Source organism: Nelumbo nucifera, chromosome 5, assembly GCF_055504915.1.
Source record: "Nelumbo nucifera cultivar China Antique chromosome 5, China Antique-T2T, whole genome shotgun sequence".
NCBI classification, from domain to species: Eukaryota; Viridiplantae; Streptophyta; class Magnoliopsida; order Proteales; family Nelumbonaceae; genus Nelumbo; species Nelumbo nucifera.
This window is the reverse complement of record NC_142653.1, coordinates 51,940,933-51,967,974: the sequence shown is the minus strand read 5'-3', so window position 1 is coordinate 51,967,974 and position 27,042 is coordinate 51,940,933. Positions and strand designations below refer to the sequence as shown.

The window sequence follows — 27,042 nt, the reverse complement described above, 5'->3', positions numbered from 1 at the left end:
AGTCAACCTACTTAATTAAAATTCTCCTTCCATTTCAAGTCACCAAGCCAAATGCGATTTTATGATTAAAGTGACATACAAATGATTTTATAAGATTTTGTGTTCACATGCAATTTAAACAAAAGACATTTATATTTAACAATTCTAACTAAAAATTAAAAAATACTAATAATAATAATATTTTATAAATTAATAGAATAAATAATCTATCAAATCTACATTTATATATAAAGATGATTTTTAATATCAAAAGTAGTTATACAAATTGAATATTAATAATAGAATAACTATTTTAATAATTAAAATTTATATAACCGCACTTGATATAAATCTTAAAATTTCTATATATTTTGTAAATTATTAACTAATATTTTAATTTACATTAATAAGTAATAACAAAATATTTATTATTTACAAAAAATAAAAATATTATAAACGAAAGTATTGAAGAATATATTATTAAATTGAATCTATCAAATGCTCTAATCTACATTTATTTCAAAAAATGATTTTTAATTCATAAAATTTATAGAAATAAAAATATTAGTAATGGAATATTTGTTTTAGTAATTAAAAACTTTGAATTTGTATATGATATGTATTGTAGAAATTTTACGAAATTTGATACACTCCAAGTTAAGATTATATTTTTATAATTTTTAATTCAGATTTTAATATGAGTTGATATTTTTTTAATTTTCAAAAATTAAAATAGTAAAATGAAATGATAATGAATATAATAATTAAAATATAATAAGTGCATATATTTAGTGTTGCGGACTCTTGATTGATCCATTATAAATAAAATTATATGTTAGCTACACATCCTAGTATACTAATTGTAATATATTTTTTTATATATCATTAAAATTTATATTTTTTATGTATTAATTTATATACGATTTTGTGATTATTTTGATCATAAACTTAGTTCTATTAACATATTTATAAAATTTGTATTTATTTCCCTAGTATATTCATATGCTTCCATATTTTTTTATCGGCATCTATGCATTTCCAAATTGTATCCACATCTGTGTTATCTAATATAATACTCAATTCTCGATACTGATACTTTAACCATTGGCTTAAGTAATTCAAAAGTCTCTATTCAGGTCAAAGGTTTCTAAGTAAAGGTTGAGCCCTCCTCCTACCATTTTTTCCATGTTTTTATGGTGTGTTTTCATGCATTTTCTATTTTTTTTTTGTTTTTTTTTGCATTTCTCTGATTTTTTTCCATAAAAGTTACACATTCTTTTGCATTTCTGCAATAGTTTGCTATTTTATGAATTTTTATACTTTTTGGTTTTTTTGCATTTTTTGCAAATTTCTAGTATTTTTTTGCATTTTCCAAAGTTCTCTGGTATTTTTTGGCATGTTGTTTTTTGCAATTTTTGATATTTTATGTTATACTTTGTAGTTTTTTAGTATTTTTATGAAACTATATTGTATTTGCTGCATTATTTTTTTAATGTTTTGGTATTTTTCTACATTTTTTTGCAATTGTTTGGTATTTTTTGTAATCTGTATTTTCTACAAATCTCTAGTATTCTTCTGCATTTCTATAATTTTTTGGTATTTCTCTACATAATTTATGCATTATTCTGGTGTTTTCATGCATTTCCAGTATTTCCTACATTTTTTTCAATTCTTCTATAGAAACTATTCACTTTTTGCACTTTCTGCAATGTTTGGTATTTTCCGCATTCTTTTGCAATTTTCTATTGTTTTTCTATATTTGTCTGAATTTCCTACAATTTTTCTACAAATTTCTAAATTTTTCTAGTGGTTTCATACATTTCTGCAAATTTCTAGTATTTTCTAAAAAGTTATGCAATTTCTGTTTTTTTTTATATTTTTTGCAAATTTTCTGGTATTTTTTCTAAATTTTCTGCAATATTTCTGACGTTTTTGCATTTTCAACATTTTTCTAGTACTTTTTGCAAAATTTTTGCATTTTCTATGAAGTTTTTAGTATTATTCTACATAACTTTTGTATTTTTGGGTCTATAGGTTGACTCGACCCATTTTTTCCACATGGTAGACTTGGTAGAGATTACTTTTTCAAAAATTTTACTTTTGAGCAAACAGGTTGGCCGACTCATTTCTGTCATGTGGTGGCCTTGAGAGATGATTCTCTCAAAAATGTTATTTTTGGGTATACTAGTCAGCGTAACCCGTTTATAGCATGTGGTAGACTCAAGAGAGTTTTTTCTCTCAAAAGTTGTTTTTTTGGGTGTACAAGTTGACCTGACCTATTTCTATATTTATAGGTGGGTTAGTATGGGTGAGGGTGGGTGGGTCAATATGGGTAGGTCAAGTGGATCAATATGGGTGGGTTAAGGTGGGTTATGACCCTTTAAGAAGAATTGATGATGGATCATGATGTGTTGGTGGGTCAGTTGGTATTCAACTCTTACCCAACCCACTCATTTGCCACCCCCACTTGTCTTAGAAAGCTCAATTGTTAATGGAGGCACTGAAGGTAGAGAAGAGAATGACATGGCACTTGATGAGACACATGGAGAATTGGAGAACGATTTAGAGTTAATTTTGAAATGTTGGGTTTATGGGGTTTCATCAAGGTTATCTTTCGAAAATCTTATAAATGTAAATTTTTTTATGTATTGTAATCTTAGCCATTGGAGATAACTAAGATCCAAGGACCGGTATCTATTAGGTTTTCCTTTCTATTATCTTTTGTCTTTTGAGGAAAAGAGAGAGAAAAAGAGAAAACAAGAGGGAAAAAGGACATGAACATGAAAGTAAGAAGGGTTGTGGAAGGAGAGCTATTATAACTCTATTAAAAGCTTCTATAGTGGATTTCTTGTTCTTGAACATCCGTGGACATAGGCCATAGTGCTGAATCACGTAAACCTGGTGTGCTCTCTCCATCTCTCTTCCATTTTTCTTTATAAGTTCTACATGTCAGTTTTCTGCTCTTGTGTGTTTGTTATGTTTAAATACACTGTTCCATTAGCATAATTTTAAACATTTAGATCTAGTATCAGAGTTATTGGTTTCCTTTATTGCTATGGAATGTCTTGGTGTATGTATTATTGAATCATGAAGGGGAGTTGGCAGCTCTATTAATTTGTGAGTTATGCAATTAGTGGTTTTGGGTTCATTGTTAAGAAGGTGGAGTAGTTTTCTGCAGGTTTCAAGCACTTCTAGTAACTCTAAACCCATAAAGTTTACATCGCAGATGTTACGATATTCTTAACACTCCAAGTGTTTAAGTTCCTGGGTTGTTTTAAAAGGATGTGTTTGGGGCTGTTTTACTAAATCTGAGCAGACATATTGAGAGAACACACCGTGAGCTCAAAGGGAAGCTCTTCTACTATTTGATATCAAGTAGAAAGATTTGATGGAAAGGAAAATTTCATCTTGTGGCAAATAATATAGGAGGATTTTCTTGTAGGACATGATATTTTAGTAGCTTTGGATGTAAAAGAGAATAAGCTAGAAGACTTGACAAATGCAACCTAGAAAATAATTGACAAGAAAGCAGTTGGAACAATTCAAAACTATTTGGCAGATGAAGTTATCTATCATGTATTGGGCTTGAAGATAGCAACAGAAATTTGGAAGAAGCTGGAATCCTTATACATGTCGAAGTCAATGACAAATGTATTATTTTTACAAAAACAATTTTATGGACTCCGCATGGAGGAGTGAGCAAATGTTGTAGTAGAACAAGATGGAGAAGTACTTGTGGTTTCTGATAAGGAAAGGGAGTTTGTAGAAACTTTGTTACTTAGCTTTGTATGCTCCTATCAGATGTGTCCACATAAGGACTAATTTAACAACTATAAACCACGTGTTGGTGGTGTTGTTCTCATGGGAAATTATGCAACTTGCAAAACTATGGAGACTAGTACCATTAAAATACAAATGTTTGATTGATGTGTAACAACAGTTAGTGGTGTTAAACATGTCCCGACTTTGAAGAAAAATCTTATCTCCTTAGGTACACTTGAAGCAAATGGTTGTTTATTTATAGGGATAGATGGTGCTCTTAAAGTTAAGAGAGGATCCATGACTATAATGAAAGGAAGAAGAGAAGGCAATCTCTATAATCTAGAAGGGAATATAATGACAGGTGGAGCTACAATTACTACTCTGGTTTATGCAGATATAGATGATAAAGATTTGTGGCACATGAGACTAGGCCATATGAGTGAGAAGGGCTTGGTAGAACTCCGCAAGATGAAGGTACTAAGTGGAGTAAAGATCTGTAAATTAAAATTCTATAAGTATTGTGTGCATGGAAAGCAATATAGAGTGCTTTTCAAGATAAAACAACATACATCCAAAGAAGTCTTGGAGTATGTTCACTCTAATGTGTGGGGTCCAGCCCTGTCCAATCTAAGGGTGGAGTTCATTATTTTATAACTTTCATTGATGATTACTCCAGGAAGGTTTGTGTGTATTTCTTGAAGCACAAATTAGAGGTATTTGCTAAATTTAAAGAATGGAAGGCTGAAGTGGAATTACAAATAGGAAAAAAGGTAAAATGCTTAAGGACTGATAATGGGATGGAATACAAGGAAGGAGAGTCCCTAAAATTCTGCAAAAGCCATGGAATCAGAAGGCATTTTTCAACTCCAAAAACACCCCAACAAAATGGAGTGGCAGAGAGAATGAATAGTGTATGAGGTTGCATGTTAGATTACCTAAAGCATTTTGAATAGAAGCCATAAATACAGTCTACTATTTAGTGTATAAATCACCAAATTCAGCAATTGGATGCAAAATTTCTTAAGAGCTTTAGATTGGAAAAACAGTTGACTATAGCATGTTGAGAGTTTTTGGATGTCCTGCATATGTTCATGTACACGAAGGGGAAAGATCCATGTTGGAAGATAAATCTAAACATTGTATCATCATTGGGTATGAGAAGGGAATTAAGGGGTACAAGTTATGGGATCCAATAGTACAACGTGTCATATATAGTAGAGATGTGGTTTTTGATGAGTAGTCCATGGTGAAAAAAATCAGCAAGGAAGATGAAAATCTAGTTGTAGAATAGGTACATAAGCCTACATCTAATGATGTTTCCTCTAATGATGAGAGCAATAGTTTACCACATTCATCATTAGAGGGATCATTTGGCCTAGAAGAAAGTCAAGATAAGCAAGTGGAGCAAGAAAAGGCTGACTACCAATTAGTTAGGGATAAATAAAGAAGGTCTATCAAACAACCTATGAGATAAAGATTTGAAGACATGGTGGCATTTGCTCTCATATGTGGTGATGGTGACCCTTATGATTATAAGGATGCACTCAACCAAGATGATAGAGATAAGTGGCTAATTGCAATGCAAGAAGAAATGGAGTCGCTTAATAGAAATCATATTTGGGACTTGGATAACCACCTAAAAATATAAAGGTGATAGGTTGCAAGTGGGTATTCCACAAGGAAGGAACAACTAATAATGAAGAAGTGAAGTACAAAGGTAGATTATTAGCAAATGGATACAGTCAGAAGGAGGGTGTGGATTATAATGAGATTTTCTCTCCAGTAGTGAAATACTTATTTATTCGCACTGTGTTTATCCATGGTAGCTAAACTTGACTTAGAGCCTGAACAACTTGATGCTAAGACAACCTTCCTTCATGGTGAGTTGGAGGAAGACATCTATATAGAGCAACTAGAAGGCTTTAAATTGCTTGGAAAAGGAGGGTCTAGTGTGCAAAATAAAAAGATCACTTTATGGTTTAAAGCAATCACCTAGGTAGTGGTTTAAGTAGTTTGATGCTTGTATGATTAATTCAGGTTACAAATGAAGTTCTTATGCTTGTTGTGTTTACTACAAAATTCTAAAATATGGTTCACCTATTATTCTGTTGTTATATGTTAATGATATGATTGTAGCTAGTAAAAGCGTGGAGAATGTCTTGGAATTGAAGACCAAGCTTGATGCTAAATTTGATATGAAGGATCTTGGAAGGGCCAAGAAGATTCTTGGGATGGAAATTATTAGAAATAGGAACATAGGCAAGTTATGGGTTTCTGAAATGAAGTATATCCTAAAGATCTTGGAAAGGCTTAGTATGTCAATTGGTAAATGAGTTTAGGCACCACTTGCACAACATTTCAAGTTGTCAACAGAATTGTCACTAAGAACTGATGAAGATAAAGAGTATATGTCATGCATACCATATAGTAGTATTGTTGGGGGCCTTATGTATGCAATGGTATGCACTAGGCTTAATATTGCTCAACAGTTAGTGTTATGAGTAGGTAAGTAGGTATATGGAGAATCTAGGGAAACAACACTGGCATGTAGTAAAATGGATATTTTGATATCTAAGAGGTACTACTAATGTGAGTCTATTGCTTGACAAAAGGTCTTATAGAAATCATTTGGTTGGCTTTGTTGATGCTGATTATGCTGGAGACTTAGATAGCCATCATTCAAGGGTTGGATATATATTTCTTCTAATGGGAGGTCCCATTAGTTGGAAGGTAATGTTATATCCTATTGTTGCCTTGTCCACCGCTGAGGCTGAGTATATGGCAGTAGTTGAGGGTGCTAAAGAGGCTATTTGGTTAATAGGTTTTGCTAATAAATTAGATTTGCAACAAGACAAATCAACTTTGTTATGTGATAGTCAAAACGCAATTCACCTAGCAAGTGCACAATGAAAGACAAAGCACATAGATATGAAACTTCATTGGATTCGAGAGATAGTTTCAAATGACAAAGTACACTTGGATAAGGTGAGAACACATGAAGATATAGATGAAATTCTTACCAAGCCTATCACTACAAACAAGTTTAGGCGTTGGGCTGTTTTTCTCAGATATGAGATAAGAGGAGATGCTCCAATGGAGCAAGAGTGGCACCTCATGGATTTTGAGGTGTGAGTTCATTGGTGATCTATGAATGCATAAGTAGATTACTTGACATGAAGGACTCTTTACTTTACCTCAATTACAAGCCAAAGTGGAGAGTGTTGGGTTTATAGAGTTTCATTAAGGGTATTTTTGGAAGATCTTATAAATGTAAGTTGTGTTATGACTTGTAATCTCAGCCATTGGAAATAACTAAGATCCAAGGGTGGTATCTATTAGGTTTTCCTTTCTGTTGTCTTTTCTCTTTTGAGAAAAAGAGAGAGAAAAAGAGAAGACAAGAGGGAAAAAAGACATGAATGTGAAAGCAAGAAAGGCCTAAGGAGAGTTATTATAATTCTATTAGAAGCTTTTATAGTGGATTTCTTATTCTTAAACATCTGTGGACGTAGGCCATAATGCTGAACCACATAAACCTGGTGTGCTCTCTCCATTTCTCTTCCATTTTTCTTTATGAGTTCTGCATTTGTTATGCTTGAATACACTGTTCCATTAGCATAGTTTTAAAAATTTAGACAAATGGTCAAAGGAAATTCAACTGTTTCCTCTTTCAAAAGTAGGGAACAGGCTTCTAAATAAGCTAAACAATTTGAGCCATTCAAATTTGATCAAAGGACCCCAATTAAATTCTTTGCTGAAGTGGTAGCAGGTCAAGGAAACGTGTCCCTCAAGCCATTTTAAAAGGCAGTACTATGGTAAGGGGTAGACTGCCACCCAATAGGTCATGTGACTCTTTCAGTGATTGGGTAAAGGTTGGTCATTGTTTGTTAGGAGATGGGAAATGTGGTCTATCATTGTCCAACGGCCGGAAGGAGTATAAATTTAAATATGTAGAATGTAAAATCTTACATTTTGTTTTATTTTGTATGTTTTTGTATTGTATATATTTGTATTTGCACTCTTTCTAAATTGAGCCTAAAAACTAGGTTTAGGCTCGAAAAAGGAACTCCCACCATTTTCATAGTATTGCTGCTAATCTTATGTGGAAACCTGTTTCAAGTGACAATTCTATCATCCCAAACAAACCAAACCCTAATTTTTCCAGGGAAGTATATGATGATTCAGATGCAGACAGTGATTAGGAAGATCTACGCCAAGAATAAGACAATGACGAGTATGTACCTCCAAGTATTAGCAGTATCAATTCTTCTAAGGCTTACAAAGTCTTGGAAGAAGAAGAATTGGGTATAGAACTCCAATTTGATGATTCATCTAACCAATTTCCTTTGGAATTGGAAGGGATAGGCTGGAAATGGCCATTCCTATCCTTAAGGAAAGCCCAGTTGGGATTAATACAAAAATTAATTCAAATACAATGCAAAAACAAATTCAGGGTGTCCGTAGTTGGAACTTGGGATTCGACAGTGACCCAAGCACAAAAGCACAAGAGGAACAACTATTGGATGCATTCTGGGTATTTTTGATTAAGGAAAATTACTTAAAAGGAAGCACTGCTTGCATCAAACTGGACTAAATTCCTTATCCCCTTCCACATCATTAATAACTTTTTCAACTTCATTCGTCTTCCTCCTTCTCTTACCCCCTTCTCCTTTCATATCGTAAGTTTAGGTTCTGGCTCCTCAGCATTATTTACCTTCAGCCTCATTTTCACTATGTTTCTTTCCCCCATTTCCTTTATTAATAGTAGAAACAAAAGAGAGAGGAAGAAGGATAGATAACAGAAGACATAAATAGGAAGTATTTATAGAGAGGACTTTCCTTTACCTACATGTACTAGTGAGATTTTTTTTTTTCCTTCCCTTAAGAACTCTTTTCTTCTCACTTTATCATGGCTTTTCTTAAGAAACTCTTCGAGTGGTATGCTCTAAGATACTATTTTCTCTGAAGAAGAGCTTCTAGTTTAGTGTGACAGTTATGCAAACTGCCCCCTCCCCCTAGGTTAAGGACACCTGTCATTCCTACATAAAGAAAGGGAACTCCCATATGGGAGACTTTATTTAGTTTTGATGATTTAAGTAGCACACTAGCCAACCCACTTATTTGGATTATAAATTATTTATATATTATTTGGATTAAAAGAATACCCATCAGTAGTAATATATCAAATATTATCATATATAACTACTAATATATTTAGAATATAATGAATAAATGTTGAATGACATATGTTCTACCATTTTGTAAACTACATTATCAGCATAATAATCATTTCTATCAAAATTATTGCTCACTTCAAACTGTTTCTTTTTCAACTACCCTATTTATTGTGTTTCTTTTCTTTTTCAAAAAATATGTGAAGTTCATGTATGTTGGATATGTCATATGGAAGCTTACAAATAGTACTTGCTGCATTAAGGAAAGTATTGTAACATATCATAATATGTACTTATTTTAAAATGATATATATTTTAGTGACCGGAAAAGAGTATAGTAAGGTTGCAATCCTCATGGACATAAACTGTCATTTTACAAAAAATTATTAATAGAAAGAAAAATTATAATGAATTAATGCATAAAATCATTTTTATTTAATCATAGTTGTTAACTAAATAAAAAAATCTGTATTAAATTTTAGTTGTTGCTTAGTTTGGAAGAGTGCAAATATAAATATATAGAATACAAATGCAAGGTTTTCCACTGAACATAATTGTATTTGCACTCTTCCCAAATTGAGCCTAAAAGAAATTCTATGATAATTAAAAATAAAATGATATAACAGACCTTAGGTAAGGTAGAAAAGTGAAAGATAATTTACTAACAAGAAAAAGTATTTGAGTTTCAAATGAATAAGTTCACAAAAAGAGATGGATATGTCAATGTGTAATTTAAAAGTTAAGGGAGAACCTCTCCTCTTTCTCTTCCATCATTGCCCTCCAAGTCCGCAACAAGCGCATAAGGTTCAGTATTTGCACATTTTGCCAACCAAATGCCTTTAGTAGTTTGAGACCTAGAAAATAGATGTAAATTTTATTTAAATAACATTCATTTTTATGCTGAAAGTTTGTTCGAGTTGAAAATAAAATACAATATAAGATCTCACCTTCCCTTTTCAGCCCTCATTTCTTTAAAACTGGTCCCAAATAAGTGGTTCAAAAGTGTGCTCTTACCTAAACAAAATCATGGTTTGAAAAAAAAAAAACTTAAAAATCATGCATTTTAGAAAAAGGAATATGTATGAATATTCATAAAGCAAGCTATTGACACAGAGAGGTAATAATTTATAATAGCCTGTACCATAGTAGCATAGAAACATGTTTTTGGCTTAGGTGCCAGTTCAATTCATCGTAAGCCCTTTATGCCTCTAACATAGTTTAAATTAAGAATCCTACTAATTTTCTTTTCTTTTTTTTTATTTATCAGCAAGGAAAATTAACTTTATTAATAATTAGAGAGAAATCAAAAAACAGGATTATATTGTAATCAAGGCCACAAAAAAAGACTACAATAATGGCCAAAACAATTGCTGCCTATTGACCACCCTGCTTGGCTTAATGTGTCAGCCATCCCATTTGCAGACATTCTAATCCAAGAAAAAGTAGCATTGGGTTCCCTACTAAAAATTAATTTTAGATATCTCAAAAAATCCTATTTTAATTAAAACTCTTATCCTAAACCCATTGCTTTGTTAAAAGAATCCCTGCATTGCTTTGTTAAAAGAGTTCTCTATGGTCATGAAAACTAAAATGATGATATTATTAGGTCTAAATTAAAGCATCGGAACGTACTCATTTCTCAGTTGCCAAGTCACTCCTTTTTTCAGCCATCCCACTACAATTTTCAAATCACCTTCAATGATCGAGTTATTGATTCCTATTTCCTTGGCTTTTTCCATCCCACCTAGAGCTGCTAGAAATTCTGCTCTGGTTGAACCACCCTGCTTAATTGGACCAAGGAACAAAACACAAACAGTCGCATCCTTGTCTCTAAGTATTCCTCCAATTCCTGAGGGACCCACGTTACCCATTCCATTAAGATTAAAAAAAACACAAAACAGAGAATAATGGGTGAAAAAATGGTGTTGCAGCCGCTAACTTTAGTGAGATACCCAGGTGGCCTCCATGAATGGAAAAGTAACCTCTTTACACTGCAACCAGTGAGACATAGAACCCCAAAGTAGTATTGGAGATAAGCGTAATCGATCCAGATCTAATCTGGATTCTGATAGGCTTAACCGATCCAGATCGAATCTGGATTCTGAGATAGATAAGGATATGACTAGATCAGAATAAACATGATCCCTTCTGTAATCTATCTAATCTTCCGTTGATATTTGTTGCTATCTTGTATGTTTCCATATGTAATCCAAACTCTCTAATGGAGTCTATAAATATCATTAACTTCAATGATCAAATACACACTGAAGTCAATTCCCCTCGTACCAGTAGTTCTCTCTATTTTTCTCAAGTATTTTCTTAGTTCAAACTGGTAGCCACTTCACTTGTCATGGACATTCCAAGCTTGGTTGGTTAAACGGTGGATTTGGCGATGCAGACACAATAATAGGATAGAAAATTAAGAAGAATAAGGAGGAGGAGGAGGGAGAGAATGAGAGACGAGTTGAAGCTCGTAGGTGGTGATGAAGATGGGTAGTGAGGTGAGACATAGAAGACCAGAGGAGGAAGAGGAGGAGGAGAAGAAGATGAAAAAGAGGAGAGAGAGAAAGAGAACAGTGGCGATGCGGTGGCCTCGTGGTGGTGGGTGGTAGATGCGATCTAGTGGCAATGGTGATGGGGCTTTCAAGTTTTTGAATGATAGGAAAAGAAGAAAAAGTGAAAAACAAGGGATTTTTAGAGGCTTTTTCATACTTTTTCATTGAGCAATGTAAACTTTTTGTCCTTTTATGGATTGGTGTAATCAGAAAGTGCAATGGCCGGATGGGTGATTTTATGCGGTTTTTTAGTAGATTGAGGGGTTTGACCAGATCGATCAGGGAACTGAGTCATTGTTTAATCAATCTAATTGGCCGGTCGAGTCCAATTTGCTAAATATTGACGAGAACCTATTTCCTATAAAAAAATGCGTGGTGATTTTTGTTTGTCAGCCATACGATTGTTTGGAGCTCACAGCAATCACAACAGTCTTCACATTGGTTTATTTCTCAACTATTTTGGAGATTCTTCATTTCTACCATCACCTATTTGCAAATTGCAATTGCCACAAATATCCATTTGCCTTAAAAGAAACACCACTAACTACACATAACCTAAATCATTTGATTTTAACATCTCCCAATTCAATCAAAATGGTCAATGCACTTGTGTAGCTACATTCAAGGTAACAATTTTAGATAATATTTGGATAAGTTTTTGCTTTTAGACTTTCGGTTCCCAAAAGTTTAAAAGCCAAAAGATCTACTTTGTTTGCTTGGTAGTGCTTACTTTTGGAAGCAAAAGTCCATTAAGGGTTGAAATGCCAAAGTCAAAATAGTAGAATTTGAGATTTTGGCTTTGGGCTTTTTTGTCGAAACATACATCACTTGACTCTCGACTGTCTCACTCTCTCATCTCTCTCGACTCTCTCACACCCTATCTCTCTAATAGTAAGAAAATCATTCTTCTTCTTATCCTTTCTCCTCCTCCTTGATTGACCAAACCCTAACCCTAATTTTGGGGCAAAAAAAATCTTAGGCACAAAACCCAAACTAGTTTTTCAAACCCTACAGAGCTTTGATAAACAAATTCTATTAGGATCAGGGATGAATTGAGTGTCAAAAATTCCCACAAAATTGTCTACTTGAAACTAACAATAGCAATATCTTGTTTTGCAATCAACAAGTAAACCATGTAATAAAATTGGAAAGAACACCCTTTACACAAGGCTTCTATCTGAGGCTGCTACACCAGAGCCAATGTAACAGGCCGAATATAATTTATAGGGTAAATATGTACCACTTAATTGGGTTGAACTTTTAATAAGTTGAGGCCTTGAATGAGAGGTTGGAGGATGGGTATGGCATCTAGTTCTAAACTTTTACAGTTGCAGTTCTCAATGGTGGAGTGGTGGTGGCAAGGGTGAAAGTCATAAAAGGTGCAATCATGGTGACCATTGATCGATTAAGATTTTCGGATGTGAAGCAACTATTGGTTATTGTGAAGTTGGCAAACTAGAAAGCATTAGGAGTGCAACTTGGGTAGGTTGGGTTTAGTTGAGGGTCAACTCAGGACCAACCTTATTTCTCAAATCTCGGGCTAGGCCTAGCGAAACCAGAGGTTAAGCCCAAGTTTACCAACTCAAGTTCAACCCAACTCATCTCGGACTGGGTTCAAGCAAGTTGGTTGGATTTAAAAGACTTTCTGAATATAATTCTTCTTTTACTAATTTTTGTAGCCCCAATTTCTGGATAGAATAGAATGAAAATACGCACATATGTCATTAATAAGTGTATAGATAAATAATTTATACATGTATACATGTAGATATATAAGTAAAAAATAATAAAATAAAATGCATAACATGTATGTATATGTATATTTTTGTGCATTGGTGTGAGTTTCTCTTTCTTTTGATTGTATAAAATCTTCCTTCTAGTAATATACATAAATATATATGTTATACATACACATACATAAATATGTACGTGTTTTAGAGTGTATGTGATAGTATATATATGTAGTCCCAACCCACTGTCTAAATTAGCTTTGAAACCTCAACTAAAGCAAAAATTGAGTTTAAATTAGGCCTAAATTCTATAGGATAGGCTCAACCTAAAGCATAAAATCTCAAGCTCAACCTGTACAAAAAAAAACCATGTTGGGCTTCCTTCAATAACACTCGGAATGACATCCATCCAAGTCTCAAGGAAATTAATTGAATCTTGGGCTAATCAGATGTGTGGAGACGAGCTATAGGCTCGAAGTCGATTCAAAGGGCACAACGTGGGTTTAGAAAGATGCTCTCCAAATTTTAACAGATTGCTATGGGTTACAGGTAGTGGGTCAGATTTGTCGAAGTTCTAGCACCATATTGTGCTGGATGCCCTTGAAGGGCATAGGGAACACTCTTGGAACTCGGTTTACCATGTTTTCACCGCCATAGCTCTCATTCTTTTTATTCTTATTATAGGTAAAAATGAGAGAGAATGAATAAGATGTAAGTATTTGGATACAAAATTGTAGCCATGGCACAAAAATTGAGGCAGCTTAGAGCACGAAAAATATTGGTGCCATCTCATTCTTCCTTCGACTCCTATGTGAGATGCTGTCACTCACTCCCTTACCCCCCCCCCCCCCCCCAACTCATTCTTCCTTCGACTCCTATATGAGATGTCGCCCATCTCCTAACGGAAGTTTCTCCATTCCCTATTAGCTCTTATTGCCATCTTATAACAAGATCTCTATCTCTGGGCTATTCATACATATTAGGTTTGTTATTAGGAAGGGGGTTTGGAGGAAGTTGTTTTAATGATTGGTTCAGTTCAGTTGCAAGTTGTTTTGCCATCAAATCGATTTGGCCAAATCCGTAGTTTGTCACTCAAAACCGATTGGCCATTAGTAAAAACCCACCAACTCGGGTTGTATCGATTTGGGTCTATTTTCGGTTTAGTTTATTTGTTCAAAAGAATTAAACTTAAAAATTAACTTCAAATTTCATAAATTACAATGATATTATTAAAAAATAAATTACAAAAATTAAATCTATGCTATAAAATATTTTAGACTAAGAAATATGGAAACTACTTTCCTGTATTGAAAAATTAAATTTAAAATATAAAATATTAATATCTATATATATTAAACCAAAGTCGATCTAAAATACTAGAAAACCAACCAACTCAGGTTGAGTTTGATCGGATTGTTTGTTAAAAGTTAAAATATAAAACAAAGCCCATGCATCGCACGTGTCCCGTCACCATGCCTCTCCTTGCTCCATTATCCCCACCCTGCATTCTACTTTCTCTCCTCTCCCCTTCCCACCACTCCCATTAAGCTATGTCACCCAATTACCTAAAAATATTCATATAATCTCTCTCTTAAGGTATCTCATTTAAACCAATAGGAAAGTATGATGTTGTCCCACTCCCTAATCAATTCCTAAAATCCATCCCCCCAATCTATATCCACTCTCCTTTATTTAAAATATTCATATTAATTAATAAATAGTTAAGAATGGTTGATATTTAATCCCACCCATAATCAATGAGTATTAAATAGTGTTATTACCAAAAGTTAATAAATACGGTTAGTAAATTACCAAAAATTAATAAATATTGTTATTAATTAATTCATTAACAACATTTGTAAAAATTGAAAACTCTTTAACTAATTTCTATAAAATTGAGAATTATATTTAACAATTATCAGAAATTATAAAATTTTAGTTATTGTTATTATTATAATTAATAACCAAATACAAATGGTGGAACAAAATATTATAATGTTAGAAAATAAAATTATTAATTAATTTATATTGAAAAATATAAGAATAATTAGTGCAATTTTGTTAGTAACTACCAAATAAAAATATTTATTTAATAACAATTTAAAAAAGTTTTTAATAAATCCCTATAGTTACACAAATGTAATAATTTTTTCAAAAATTTACATAAAACTACATTTTCATAAAATAACATTTTTGAAATCAAAAGATATAAAGTATTTGAAAGTTTCTTTAAAATGCATTAAATAATTATTGAAAATTATTAGAATATTTTGGAAATTTCAGAAAAAAATTTTACATTTGATAGATTTTGGAAATCCAATGAAAAATTATGTAATTTTCATTGCAAATTGTTGAAAATTATTAAAGATAAAAGACTATGGGAAATGCAAAACTATAATTTGAAAAAGTAATTACACAAATGATTAAGTTGGAAAAAGGAAATTATTGGATAGTTTATATTAGAAATTATAAGATAAATTAGTATAATTGTGTAAGTAAACCAATTGAAAAGAAAATAAATTATTTAATAAAAATTTGAATAAATTTTCAAAATTACACAAGTACAATAAATTTTCCAAAATTTTCATAAAATTACAGTTTTGAATATTAAAGACAATTTTGTGTACTTTTAGAAATCTACCATGTGGTTGATACTCAATATATCATTTTGATCATTTCTATCATCAAATTGATTATTGGGTAGACGAGGACAGTATTTTCAAAACTGAATCAAAACAGATGGTTAGACCGAAAAAATTGGAAACCAAACAATGTTTCACCTCAAAACTGTTTCTTGTCCAAAAACCATTTATTTGGTTAGCGAAGTGCTAACTTGGGTAGTCGACCACCAATCCAAACAACAGTTTTTGTCCTTTTTGTTTTTTCAATGTTTCACCTCACACTTTGTATGAGCCACATGCAGGTCGTGTAGTGCCGACCCAACACGACTCAATTTACACCTCTACTTGAACTCGACCAATACTAGGGAGAATGAGAGAAAGAGAGGGCTGCTGACGTGGGAGCTAATCACACTTTATAATAGAGTATAGATGTAGATAGATAGATGTGGGAAAGTGATTCCTGTTGTATGGTAAGATATATAGTTTGGGGCCGAGCTACCTCCGTCTTGTGTAGCTTCTCGTATTTCCACCAAAAAAAATGGTGAGATATATAGTAGGTTGCTTTTAAAAGTTTAACTAACCCTGTGTTTTCTTATATGTCGTGAAAGTGAATTCCCTAATGGAGATTTGAACTTCAATTATTCAAATTCAACTTATTTGAGGCTCAATGTGAACCTGCATGAATTCACCAAACTTTTAAGTTTCCTGCAATAGATAAGGAAGCATTTTGAATGGTACTTTCTAAATTAGATAAGCCTTAATCTACTTTACGTTTAAGTCCAGCTAAATTAGACTTTTAAATTAATTTACCAAATATTTAAGGTTTAAAGGAAGTTTACCGAACACCCTTATCTACCGAAAGGGTGTCAATGGACCGGTTTTGGATTGGACACCGTCCAGTTCAAAACTAATTTGGACGAATTGAATGGATCAAGATATAATGGGTTGGATCAATTTGGTCCAAAATATTTATTAGATTGGATTGGATCTGGTCTATTCATAATAAATTTATATTGAATTGGATTAAGTCAATATCTGGTCTATTTATATAAGATAAGAATATAGGTGTCAATGGACCGGGTTGGGTTAAAACCAATCTAAATCAAAATGAATTTGAGCAAATTGGATGGTCCAGGTATTGAATTGGACCAGTCCAAAATAGCCCAAAATATTCATTGGACTGGATTGGACCTGATCCATCTATAATGGACCCACATTGGACTGGACCGGATTGGACCAAATCCAGTCCAATTGACAGCCCTACCAGTAACGAACACCCTTATATCTACATTTTTGAGTTAAATTAGATTCCTTCAAATTACTTGATTTCTCATTCTAATTTTTTAGCTTTTTCACTCATCCAATTCAGCATATTCATTTTTACCACACTTATTTTTTGATATATTGTTTTTTAACCTCCCAAACACTCTATTCCATACAACACAATTGATCTTATAACTATTTTATATAATTTTTCTTTTAATTTAAGTGGTATTCACCTATCACATAAAGCTCTAGATACATCATTCCCTTTTACATATCCTGTTATAATTCAATGGATGGCATCTATTTCAATCTCTCCCTTGTTATGAATTATCGAATCAAGATGTCAAAAAGATTACATTAAACTATATTTTGATCTCCAATCCTAAATAAACTCTGATTTGCACTCATATTATTATTATTATTATTATTATTATTATACATTTTAGTTTAATCTTACATATTTTAAAATTTCTTGTTTCCAAATAACTTGTCCACCATAAACCATATATCAAGTCATTCAAATATGAAACAAAGGTGATAGGTTTGACCGATTAAAGTTGAGGGACTCTGCAACGCCAATGAAGCATGAAAAAACCAATAATTAAAATAAATTCTAAAAAACATTTAACCGCATGATATATTTTACGGAAAAGTAAGAACAGACTCAATAATGTAGATTTCTGAATTCTACTGCAGATGTATAAATATCCCATTCTATCGATTCAAAGCTGACACTTATCCAACTGTACTTTGAGTCTGAAAATTCTGACCCGGGCTAACCGTCTTTCTCCCTATGTTTTATTTCAGTAGTTGAAATGATGAGCCCATAGTTAATTGGTAAGTCGTAAATGCGTCTCAGTAGTTGCAGATGTTTGTTAACTTCTTGTTTATCAATATGAATGAATTTATTTTTAAAATAAAAGAAATTTTTATATCAACACAAGTTCAGCTTTATGTAACACACGCTTGATTGTAATAAAATAATATTCCTTGCGTGAATCATAAAAGTATATATAGAGAGAGAGAGAAAATCCATACCGCTACTCTGAGGACCCATGATTGAGATGACGACGTAGGAAGATCCGGATTCACCCAACTTGATATTTTCCGAGAACTTGTCATTAAATCTACCATTTCCTTCAATTAGTTGGGTAGCATAACATTTGTCCTTCCTTCTTGCTGATAAAAGAAAACATTTTACTTTGTACCGTAAAAAGATTAAAGTGTAAAACAATCTTATATGAATTTCAATACATTGATTTAACATTTATAGTTTATGATAGATGAGTAAAGAAAACAGAATGAATCTTTGCAATTTGTGAATCCCGCCAATAACCAATAACTAATCATGAATAAACATGGCATTCCTTACCTATGGAAGATGGAACCATTCCTGTGTAAGAAACATAAATAAGAAAATTAACTGCCCAGAGTGATCAGTCAAAGAGGTAACAAACCGAAGTTGCTCTGGTGTTTCACCATTCTCACTATTTTCTTGTTTTAACTGCAATATCTTTACCGATTATTCAAGTTGCTTTGATAAGGTATAATTTGTTTATCTTATACTACTCCATTGCCTGCAGTCTGTAAGTCGAATTCTTCTGGCATATTTCTAGTGACTAGTAGAACTATATGTGCGTCGCACGTGGTAATATCAAATGATAATGATGATAATAGTCAGCAACCAAATGACCTTACTGGTTGAACCACTAATCTATTTAACTAGGAAAATGGACTATGATTAAGACATTAATTCGTTTTTTTTTTTTGTATTTTAGTCATTTCTATCTTTACTAACAATAATTCTTATTTTTCAAACATATTTTTGTTTTGATATGAAGAATATATAATATTAATGCATGCTCAATTTTTTTATAAAATTTATAAAATATATATATATTTTTTTATTTATTATTAATTATTATTATTTAATTTATAAGATATAAAAATTCGTTATTTACCAAGAGAAAATGCAATTCCAATATATTGTTTGAATTTTGGTTTTTAATATTGTAATCAAATAAATGATATATATATATATATCATTTATATATAATATATATGTTATTTATTATTTATTTATAAATATGTTATTTATATTGCATTTTTGTAAACTTCTTATATGATGAAAATAGTTGCAAAAAATAATTATTTTTTTCTTTTTTTGATTATTATAGTTTCTTTTACTTTTAATAATTTATTATTTTTTTAAGTTAAACCGGATCGTATTAGATTCGGATATCCAACATCTTGGTCGGATTCAGATTTAAATCAATATTTATGAGATCCGATCAGACCTTCGGATCAAATCGAATTCAAATATACCCTGGTTCAAATCCAATCTGATCTGTTTTCATCCCTACCAAACCACTTGCCTACAATGGCCTATATAATTAAATATTGGACCATTTGATATGGTTAGTGGGGACATGTGTTAGACATTAATGCTCTTTATTTTTTATCTTAATTTTTATTCCAATTCTATTATTAATGAAAATAAATCTCATTAATACACTTTTTTATATGATGACTATATAATATTATAGAATGTACCCAAAATTATCTACATTTTCTAGAACTTTATGTATTTTATTTGTTAATAATACATCATGTGTTGATCCATTTGACATGGATAGTTGAACCACTAACCCACCACTTGAATGGAAAAACCATTTTTTCTTTTCGATTTATTTTAAGTCATGTATTACATTTTCATCATCAATATAAATAAATCTTATTTTCGCATTTAATTTCGAACGTGGCATTATCAAATGATGATGATAATAATAATTAGTAACCAAAGGACCTTAATGCTTGAATCGTTAACCTATTTAACCAAGAAAAAGGACTATGACATTAATTCATTTTTTTCTTTGTATTTTATCCATTTCTATCTTTACTAATAATAACTCTCATTTTTTCAAACACATTTTTGTTTAATATGAAGAATATGTATGTTCAATTTTTTTATAAAATTTATAAAAATTCTATATTTTTTTATTATTTAATTTATGAGATAATAAAAATTACTTATAAGAGGAAATGCAATTCTAATATATTGTTTGAATATTGGTTTTTAATGTTGTGGTCAAATCAATTATTTATATATAGTATTTATATTATTTATATATAATATATATGTTGTTTATTATTTATTTAAAAATATGTTATTTATATTACATATTTGTAAGCTTTTTATGTGATGGAAATAGTTGAAAAAATACTTATATTTTTTGTTTTTTATTTTAAATATTATATTTTCTGTTTTCTTTTAATATTTTATTACTTTTTAAAAAAAATAAATCAGATTGTATCATATTCGAATATTTGACATCTTGATCGAATTTGGATTAAAATCAATATTTTTGAGATCCATTCTAATCTTTAGATCAGATCGGATTTGAATATACTGATCTGACATGTTTGCATCCCTACCAAACCACTTGCCTACAATAACTTAGCTAATTAAATTATTAAACCATTTGACATGGTTAATCGGGTCATGTGTTTGACATTAATGCTCTTTACATTTTATCATAATTTTTATCCCACTTCTATCATTAGTGAAAATAATTCTAATTAATCACCCTTTTTATATTATTATTATAAAATATTATAGAATGTACCCAAAATTATCGACAAATTTTTATATTTTCTAAAATTTTATGTATTTTATTATTTAATAATAATATCCATTTGACATTGATAGTTTAACCACTAACCCACCACTTGGATTGAAAAACCATTTTGCTTTCTCTATTGATTTTAAATTATGTATTCCATTTTCATCATCGATAAAAATAATTCTTATTTTCATACTTTTTTGTTTAATATGGTGAATATATAACAATATAATTGTATCAAAATGCTTTATATATATATATATGTGTGTGTGTGTGTGTGTATGTATGTGTGTGTGTATGTATGTGTGTATGTATATATGTATGTATGTATGTATATATTTAATATTCGTTAGCTATGACATCATAGATTGACCCATTTGACCCAGAATGTTAGATCATTGACCTACTTACCATCTATATATGGAAATGGTTTCATTTTCAACGTGGTTTTAAATTATGCATTTCATTTATATCATTGATAAAATAACTATTATTTATCATACTTATTTTGGTTTATATTATTAGTATATAATATTATAGATGTGCCCAAAATTGTTTCATATTTTTTGTACTATTCTATTTAAAAAAATTTACTTTTAATTATACATCATTGATTAACCGATTTGACCCGAAAGATTGAATCATTAACCCACCCCTAGATAGGAAAATGGTTCAATTTCCCATTGGTTTTAAGTTGTATATTTGATGCCCATCATTAATAAAATTATGTCTATTTTATTATAATTATTTTTTAATATTACAAATATATAATAATAGAAACGTGTTATTTTTTTCAAAATTTCTTTTTTCTATATTTTTATATTTCTAAATTTGTATTATTCATTTATGACATCATGAAATTATCCATTTGACACAAATGGTTGAAGTACTTACCCCCCACAATCTAGATGGAAAATATGATTTCATTTCTAGGTTTATTTTAAAAATATAAAATTTCGTTCTATTAATAATCATTGTGTATGGATTTATTAGTGAAATTTAATGATGATTAACAAAAGTACTTTTTATATTTCTAAATTTGTATTATTTATTTATGATATCATGGAATTATCCATTTGACCCAAATGGTTGAACTACTTACCCACCACCTAGATGAAAAATATGATTTCATTTCTATGTTTAGTTTAAAAATATAAGATTTCATTTTATTAATAATTATTGTGTATGGATTTATTAGTGGAATTTAATGATGATAAACAAAAGTATAAATGCTGGATTCAATGAGAGAGAATGTGATTTATTTAATGATTTAAATGTGAGGCTTAATGAGAGGTAATTAAATGTACTTAATAGTATTCTTTTAGTTAAATTATCTGCCCTTTCAATGGAGATGAATTAAATTCAAGATGAAGGGTATTTCAGTAAAGAAAAATTCCAGAAGCCAATACCTCCTCATTCGCACTTTTATAAGTAGTATAGATAGGTAACATGCATCTAGATGTAACAATGTGAAATCAAATACAGCAAAGCCAATCTTGGTCGTCCGTTGAGATAGAACTCCATTGATAATAGATCTGTTAATGATATCCGAAAATTTGCAATTTGACCTAACATTCGATCCTATTATTTTATGTTTCGATGATATGTACATTTATGTAGTTAAATTAGATTCATATTTTGTAATTTGTATTTAATTAGTAATTGGATTGGATTTGGATTTAGCTTCGTTTGAGCCAATTAAAATCTGAATGTGATTATCTTATACTATTTATAATTTATTGATTTTCATATATAAATTTTATATATTATATTTAGGTATTGTTTGATTTCACTTAAATAAGTATTTATTCAAATTTAAATAAATACATAAAATAATTTGATGCCACACAATAAGTGAAAAATAAGCACTTATTCCTGTTTGGAAAATAAGTTAGAAATAAGTGCTTATTTCAAAAATAAGTACTTAATAATTAAGCAACCTTAGAGCTGCTTGTTTTAAGTACTTATTGTCTTATTGAATAAGTGCTTATTCATATTATTTGAACAAATCTATCCCTAAAAATTTCAAAATGCCCATATTTCCCATAGGAATGGAGTAAATCCTCTTGTCTTCTCCACTCACGTAAGGGAACCATTGCAACAACAGGTTCAACAAAGGAGGCAACCGGTGACTTATCAAATGACCGTAGAGTGCCTAGTTTTTTTTTTTTTTTCTTGCATCTACTCTCTCTCTCTCTGTATTTAGGAGTTTTTTTTTTTTTTTTTTTTGACGACTAAACTAGTAAAGTGCTTTTTTTCCAGATTTGGTTTTTTTAATGGATAAAGTGACACCGGAAACTTGTTGATGACGAGAGTATGGCTTCCTAATTGAACCTCTTGGGGGTTGTTTTAGTGCTATTTCTTTTTTTATATATTTTAGTGAAAAAGCACATAAACCTTTTTTTTTTTTGAAACTTTTACTGATAGTATTCAAATAATAAAGCATTGTTACTATTATTATTATTGTTGTTGTTGCCTCACAAGAATCTAAACCCTTCCTTCCACCTATGAGAAGGACGAATGAAGTTGCATAGATCTTGTGGTTTTTATTACACAATAGTTACCATATTTATTGGTATGAAGGATTGGGGAACGGATGTAGTAGGCACGTTAGGTAAGCACAATCAAAAAGGAAAACATAAATGAGTCCCAACTCCCAACACGTTTAGGTTTTTCTTTTTCATTGTTTTTATTTTTAATTATTTTGATGAAAATAATAAAATAATGGATAATTTCTATCTAATAGAGCAAAAATATTTGGATGAAAGGCGCATTAACTGTGACATGTATCACACAACTATTACGTGTTCACTCATTGTGCTTGCCTAATGTGCCTACTACATCCGGACCCAAAGGATTGTCATGTGTACAAACTAGAATAATTTGAAATGTAGATACCAAACAAAAATAGGAGTTTCAAACACATCTTACAAATTTCTGCTTGGAGCAAATAATAATTTAATGGTCAATTGGCAATGGCCTACATTGGTAGGTCCTACAAAAAAGAAATAAACTTGAATTCATTTTACAATATTAATAGATTCTGTTGGATTTTAATCTCATTAGATATTAAATCTAATGGGGTTTGATTAATTAATTACATTGAAAACACACCTATACATATATCTTGAAAAATAGTTTTTTTTCATACTAAAATCAGTTTTCTATTTGTCCACATTGTAAAATTACTAAACATGTTTTGAGTTTTTAAATAGGGACTTATTTACGGTCCTTAGAACTATAAAAGGAGAGTATGGAGGCTTGCTACCACGCAATACACATGTACATGTGTGCATACGTGTGTACAGTGCAATGAGATACTTTAGAGGTGCACTTTGCTCGCATCCATGTGATGAGGGGTGTAAACGGATTGAATTCGAATCAGATCAGGCAATATCCGAATTCAAAACCGATTAGAAAATCTGATATCTGACGGATATTGAAAATTATTATCCAAATTCAAATCCCATTAAATATTCAAATATTCGATTCAACTAAAATTTGATTAATTAATTATTTTAGATAATTAATAAATATATAATATAAATATTTTATTGATATAAAGTATATAAATATATAAATTATTTATGTAACTTAATTATTATATATAAATTATATAATATATTATATATATTATATATAAGAATTAAATAATCAATCGAATTTGGATATTTGTCAAATCGAATCAGGTCATATCCGAATTCGACCAATTAGACATTCAAATTATCAGAATTCGATTCGATTATGTCAAATATCGAATTTGAAATTGGATTTTCGAATACTGTTTACACCCCTATGTTTGGTTCACATAAGGCAGTATTAACTTTTGGTGTGAGGCTTAATCATGACCATTGTTGCTTAAAAAAAATCCAACAATCATGATTTGATTGGGTGTGATCAAGAGGCACTATTCAAAAGTTAATAGCCATGAACTGTTACATAATTTTAATAGTTACAAAATTTGAAATTGTGACTATTTAAAATGCCTTTTCTGAACCAACACCTTTCTTTTCTCCATGTCTCTTCAGAAATTATAGGGGCATGAATCAAGCAAATGAACACAAGTTTTTGAAAAATCACTTGTCTCTCTCAGTTTGATCTGCTACTGTCTCATAGAAGGTTTTTTCAAAGACTCTTCAACTTTGTTGGTTGCAGATTCTCGCCCAAGGCTCTATTGTATACTGGGAATGAATTTTCTTGAGTTGGGGCAAATAATATTGAGTGGGGGGCAAGAAATATTCTAAAGACAGTGTCTTTAGGCATGCCTCAAACCTTCTTCTCCAAGTTTTGTGACCCCAATTTCTAACAAATTCTATGGGAAAGAGCGATTCTTGAGTGACTCTTTTACTTGAGAAAGTAATACTCTTCCTAGATTTGGGCAAATTACTTATGCATAACCTGATAATCGCTAATATGATGGACAATATTGTCCCTTCGATAATTTCAATTCTTTTTTTGTTCCTAGATTTGTCATTGCACACCTTTACTTGGGAAATAAAAAAATATTGGTAAATATAATGTTATTATACAAATAAGTGTTTATCAAAAAACACTTATATATCCAAGTAAGTCATTTACCTAAATACAAACAACACCTAAATCTCATAAAAATGCATTTTAATAATTTAATGACATTTATTCAAAATTTGCTAAACTTTATTTTTATACGTAGTGCAACTCTACCAAAATGGAAGGTAGGTTCAAACCTAAGTTGCAAATATGCACAATACAAATACATATTTGTATTTGTATTCCAAGACTCAATTTGGAAGGAGTACAAATACAAATATATAGAGTGCAAAACATTATATTTTTTATTATTTTGTACCAATACTGTAGGTACTTGTGTTTGTACCATTTCCAAACTGAGCCCATGTATTGAGTTTAATAAAAAAACGAAGTTGAATAAACAATCCATATTTCATATAATTAACAAAAGATGTAGCATCTGTTCATGGAGGTTTAAACGTTCAATCATCAGAGCAATAGTTTAGCAGTAGAAAGAAATCTAAAAGAAAACATATCATTCGGTATTAGGTTTTTGAAATGACTTTCAAAAGTCAGCATGATGAGGTGAATTCAGTCATCTCTCCAATTCATGCATTAAACACACCTAGCCTATCTATTCCCATACAACAAATAGTTTCATTGAAAGAATAAACAAAATTTATATACGAGAATGAGGAAAATAGGTAGTTCAGACAATAAAACACCCAAATAAAGAAATTTAAACACACCAAAAATAATTAAGAGATCAGGTTCACATCATCCATTAGAAAATCAGAATAAATTTTATGACAGGAAAAGGTAAAACATATGACAGAAGGAAGAAACAAATGAAGAATAAGAGGGGACAAACCCATGGAGTCGGTTGCTATGAAGACAACTGAAAGAAGCAAACTGTAAAGACAATGGACGCCAAAATTTTCCGAAGAAACGCTCGACTTGAGAGTAAAGAGAAAGCGCAGGAGACACCCGACACATGACTTTATTTATAGCAAAGCTATTGTACGGAGATGAACATCCAGCAAGCCACCAGCTGGGAGTTCAGATTTGCTGCCAACAATTTCTTCCGATACTGTTCCAACTCGATTCGTATCAACGCCCCACCATTGCACATGAGATGTTCAAGTGGGGACTGGGGGTATACTCCGTGGGGTGTTAATCTGAAGTCTGTCCACAAATTGCTAGTACTGTTGTATTTGGGAACATTTTCTATAAAATAAATGATAGGATAGATCTTCTTAATATGCGGCTGCTGTGATCTATTGGGCACCGTTAGGAGTGCTTTACTAGACTTTACATAGTTCGTACTGGGGCACGAAATAAAAAACTTCACGGAATTTAGACTTGGGGCCTTTTTGATTACTCTTAAGTTTGAATGTGAAATAACAATAATTATATTAAGAGGTATATTAATATTGGTAAGTAGAGAATGTTGTTTTAAACTTTGAATTTTGAATTCTAAAAATTTTTAAATATTCATTTTGACCCCATATATGATTGATTGTCTTTTTTGGGAGTATCATTGGAAAACAAAAACTTGTATGATTGCACTTTAAGAGATAAGAGATAAGAGGAAAGACAACCATTTTTCTCTTAAAGTTAAAAGATTTCTCTTAAGAGATAAGAGTTAAGAGGAAATGAACAAACCCTTATGGATTAAAGAGTGAGTTAGCATTGGGTTGGAAAAACCTGTTGGCTGCATGTACTTCGTTAGGATGACTGGTTGACATTGGGTTGGAAAAACTTGAATTTTTAAATTTTAAATTTTTTATTTTTTTATTTTTTTATTTGAAGCTTTAAATTTAGATTTTGATATTTAAATTCCTAAA

The 27,042-nt window shown here is 30.9% G+C and overlaps 1 protein-coding gene across 2 annotated transcripts in view; it reads right to left on the bottom strand.

Annotated features, from left to right (window-relative positions):
• Window positions 1–26,199, bottom strand: part of LOC104596705 (protein ROOT HAIR DEFECTIVE 3 homolog 1-like) — an 82,363-nt gene extending 56,164 nt beyond the window's left edge. For both annotated transcript variants that reach the window (XM_010257959.2, XM_088887809.1), the window contains exons 1-4: window positions 26,067–26,199; window positions 18,123–18,263; window positions 9,860–9,926; window positions 9,664–9,766 (exon numbers count right to left, since the gene is read on the bottom strand). In XM_010257959.2, coding sequence (XP_010256261.1) covers window positions 9,664–9,766; window positions 9,860–9,926; window positions 18,123–18,263; window positions 26,067–26,070 — 315 coding nt within the window. In that variant the 5' untranslated portion in view covers window positions 26,071–26,199. The remainder of the gene's footprint in view (window positions 1–9,663; window positions 9,767–9,859; window positions 9,927–18,122; window positions 18,264–26,066) is intronic.
• Between the last annotated feature and the right edge of the window lie 843 nt (window positions 26,200–27,042).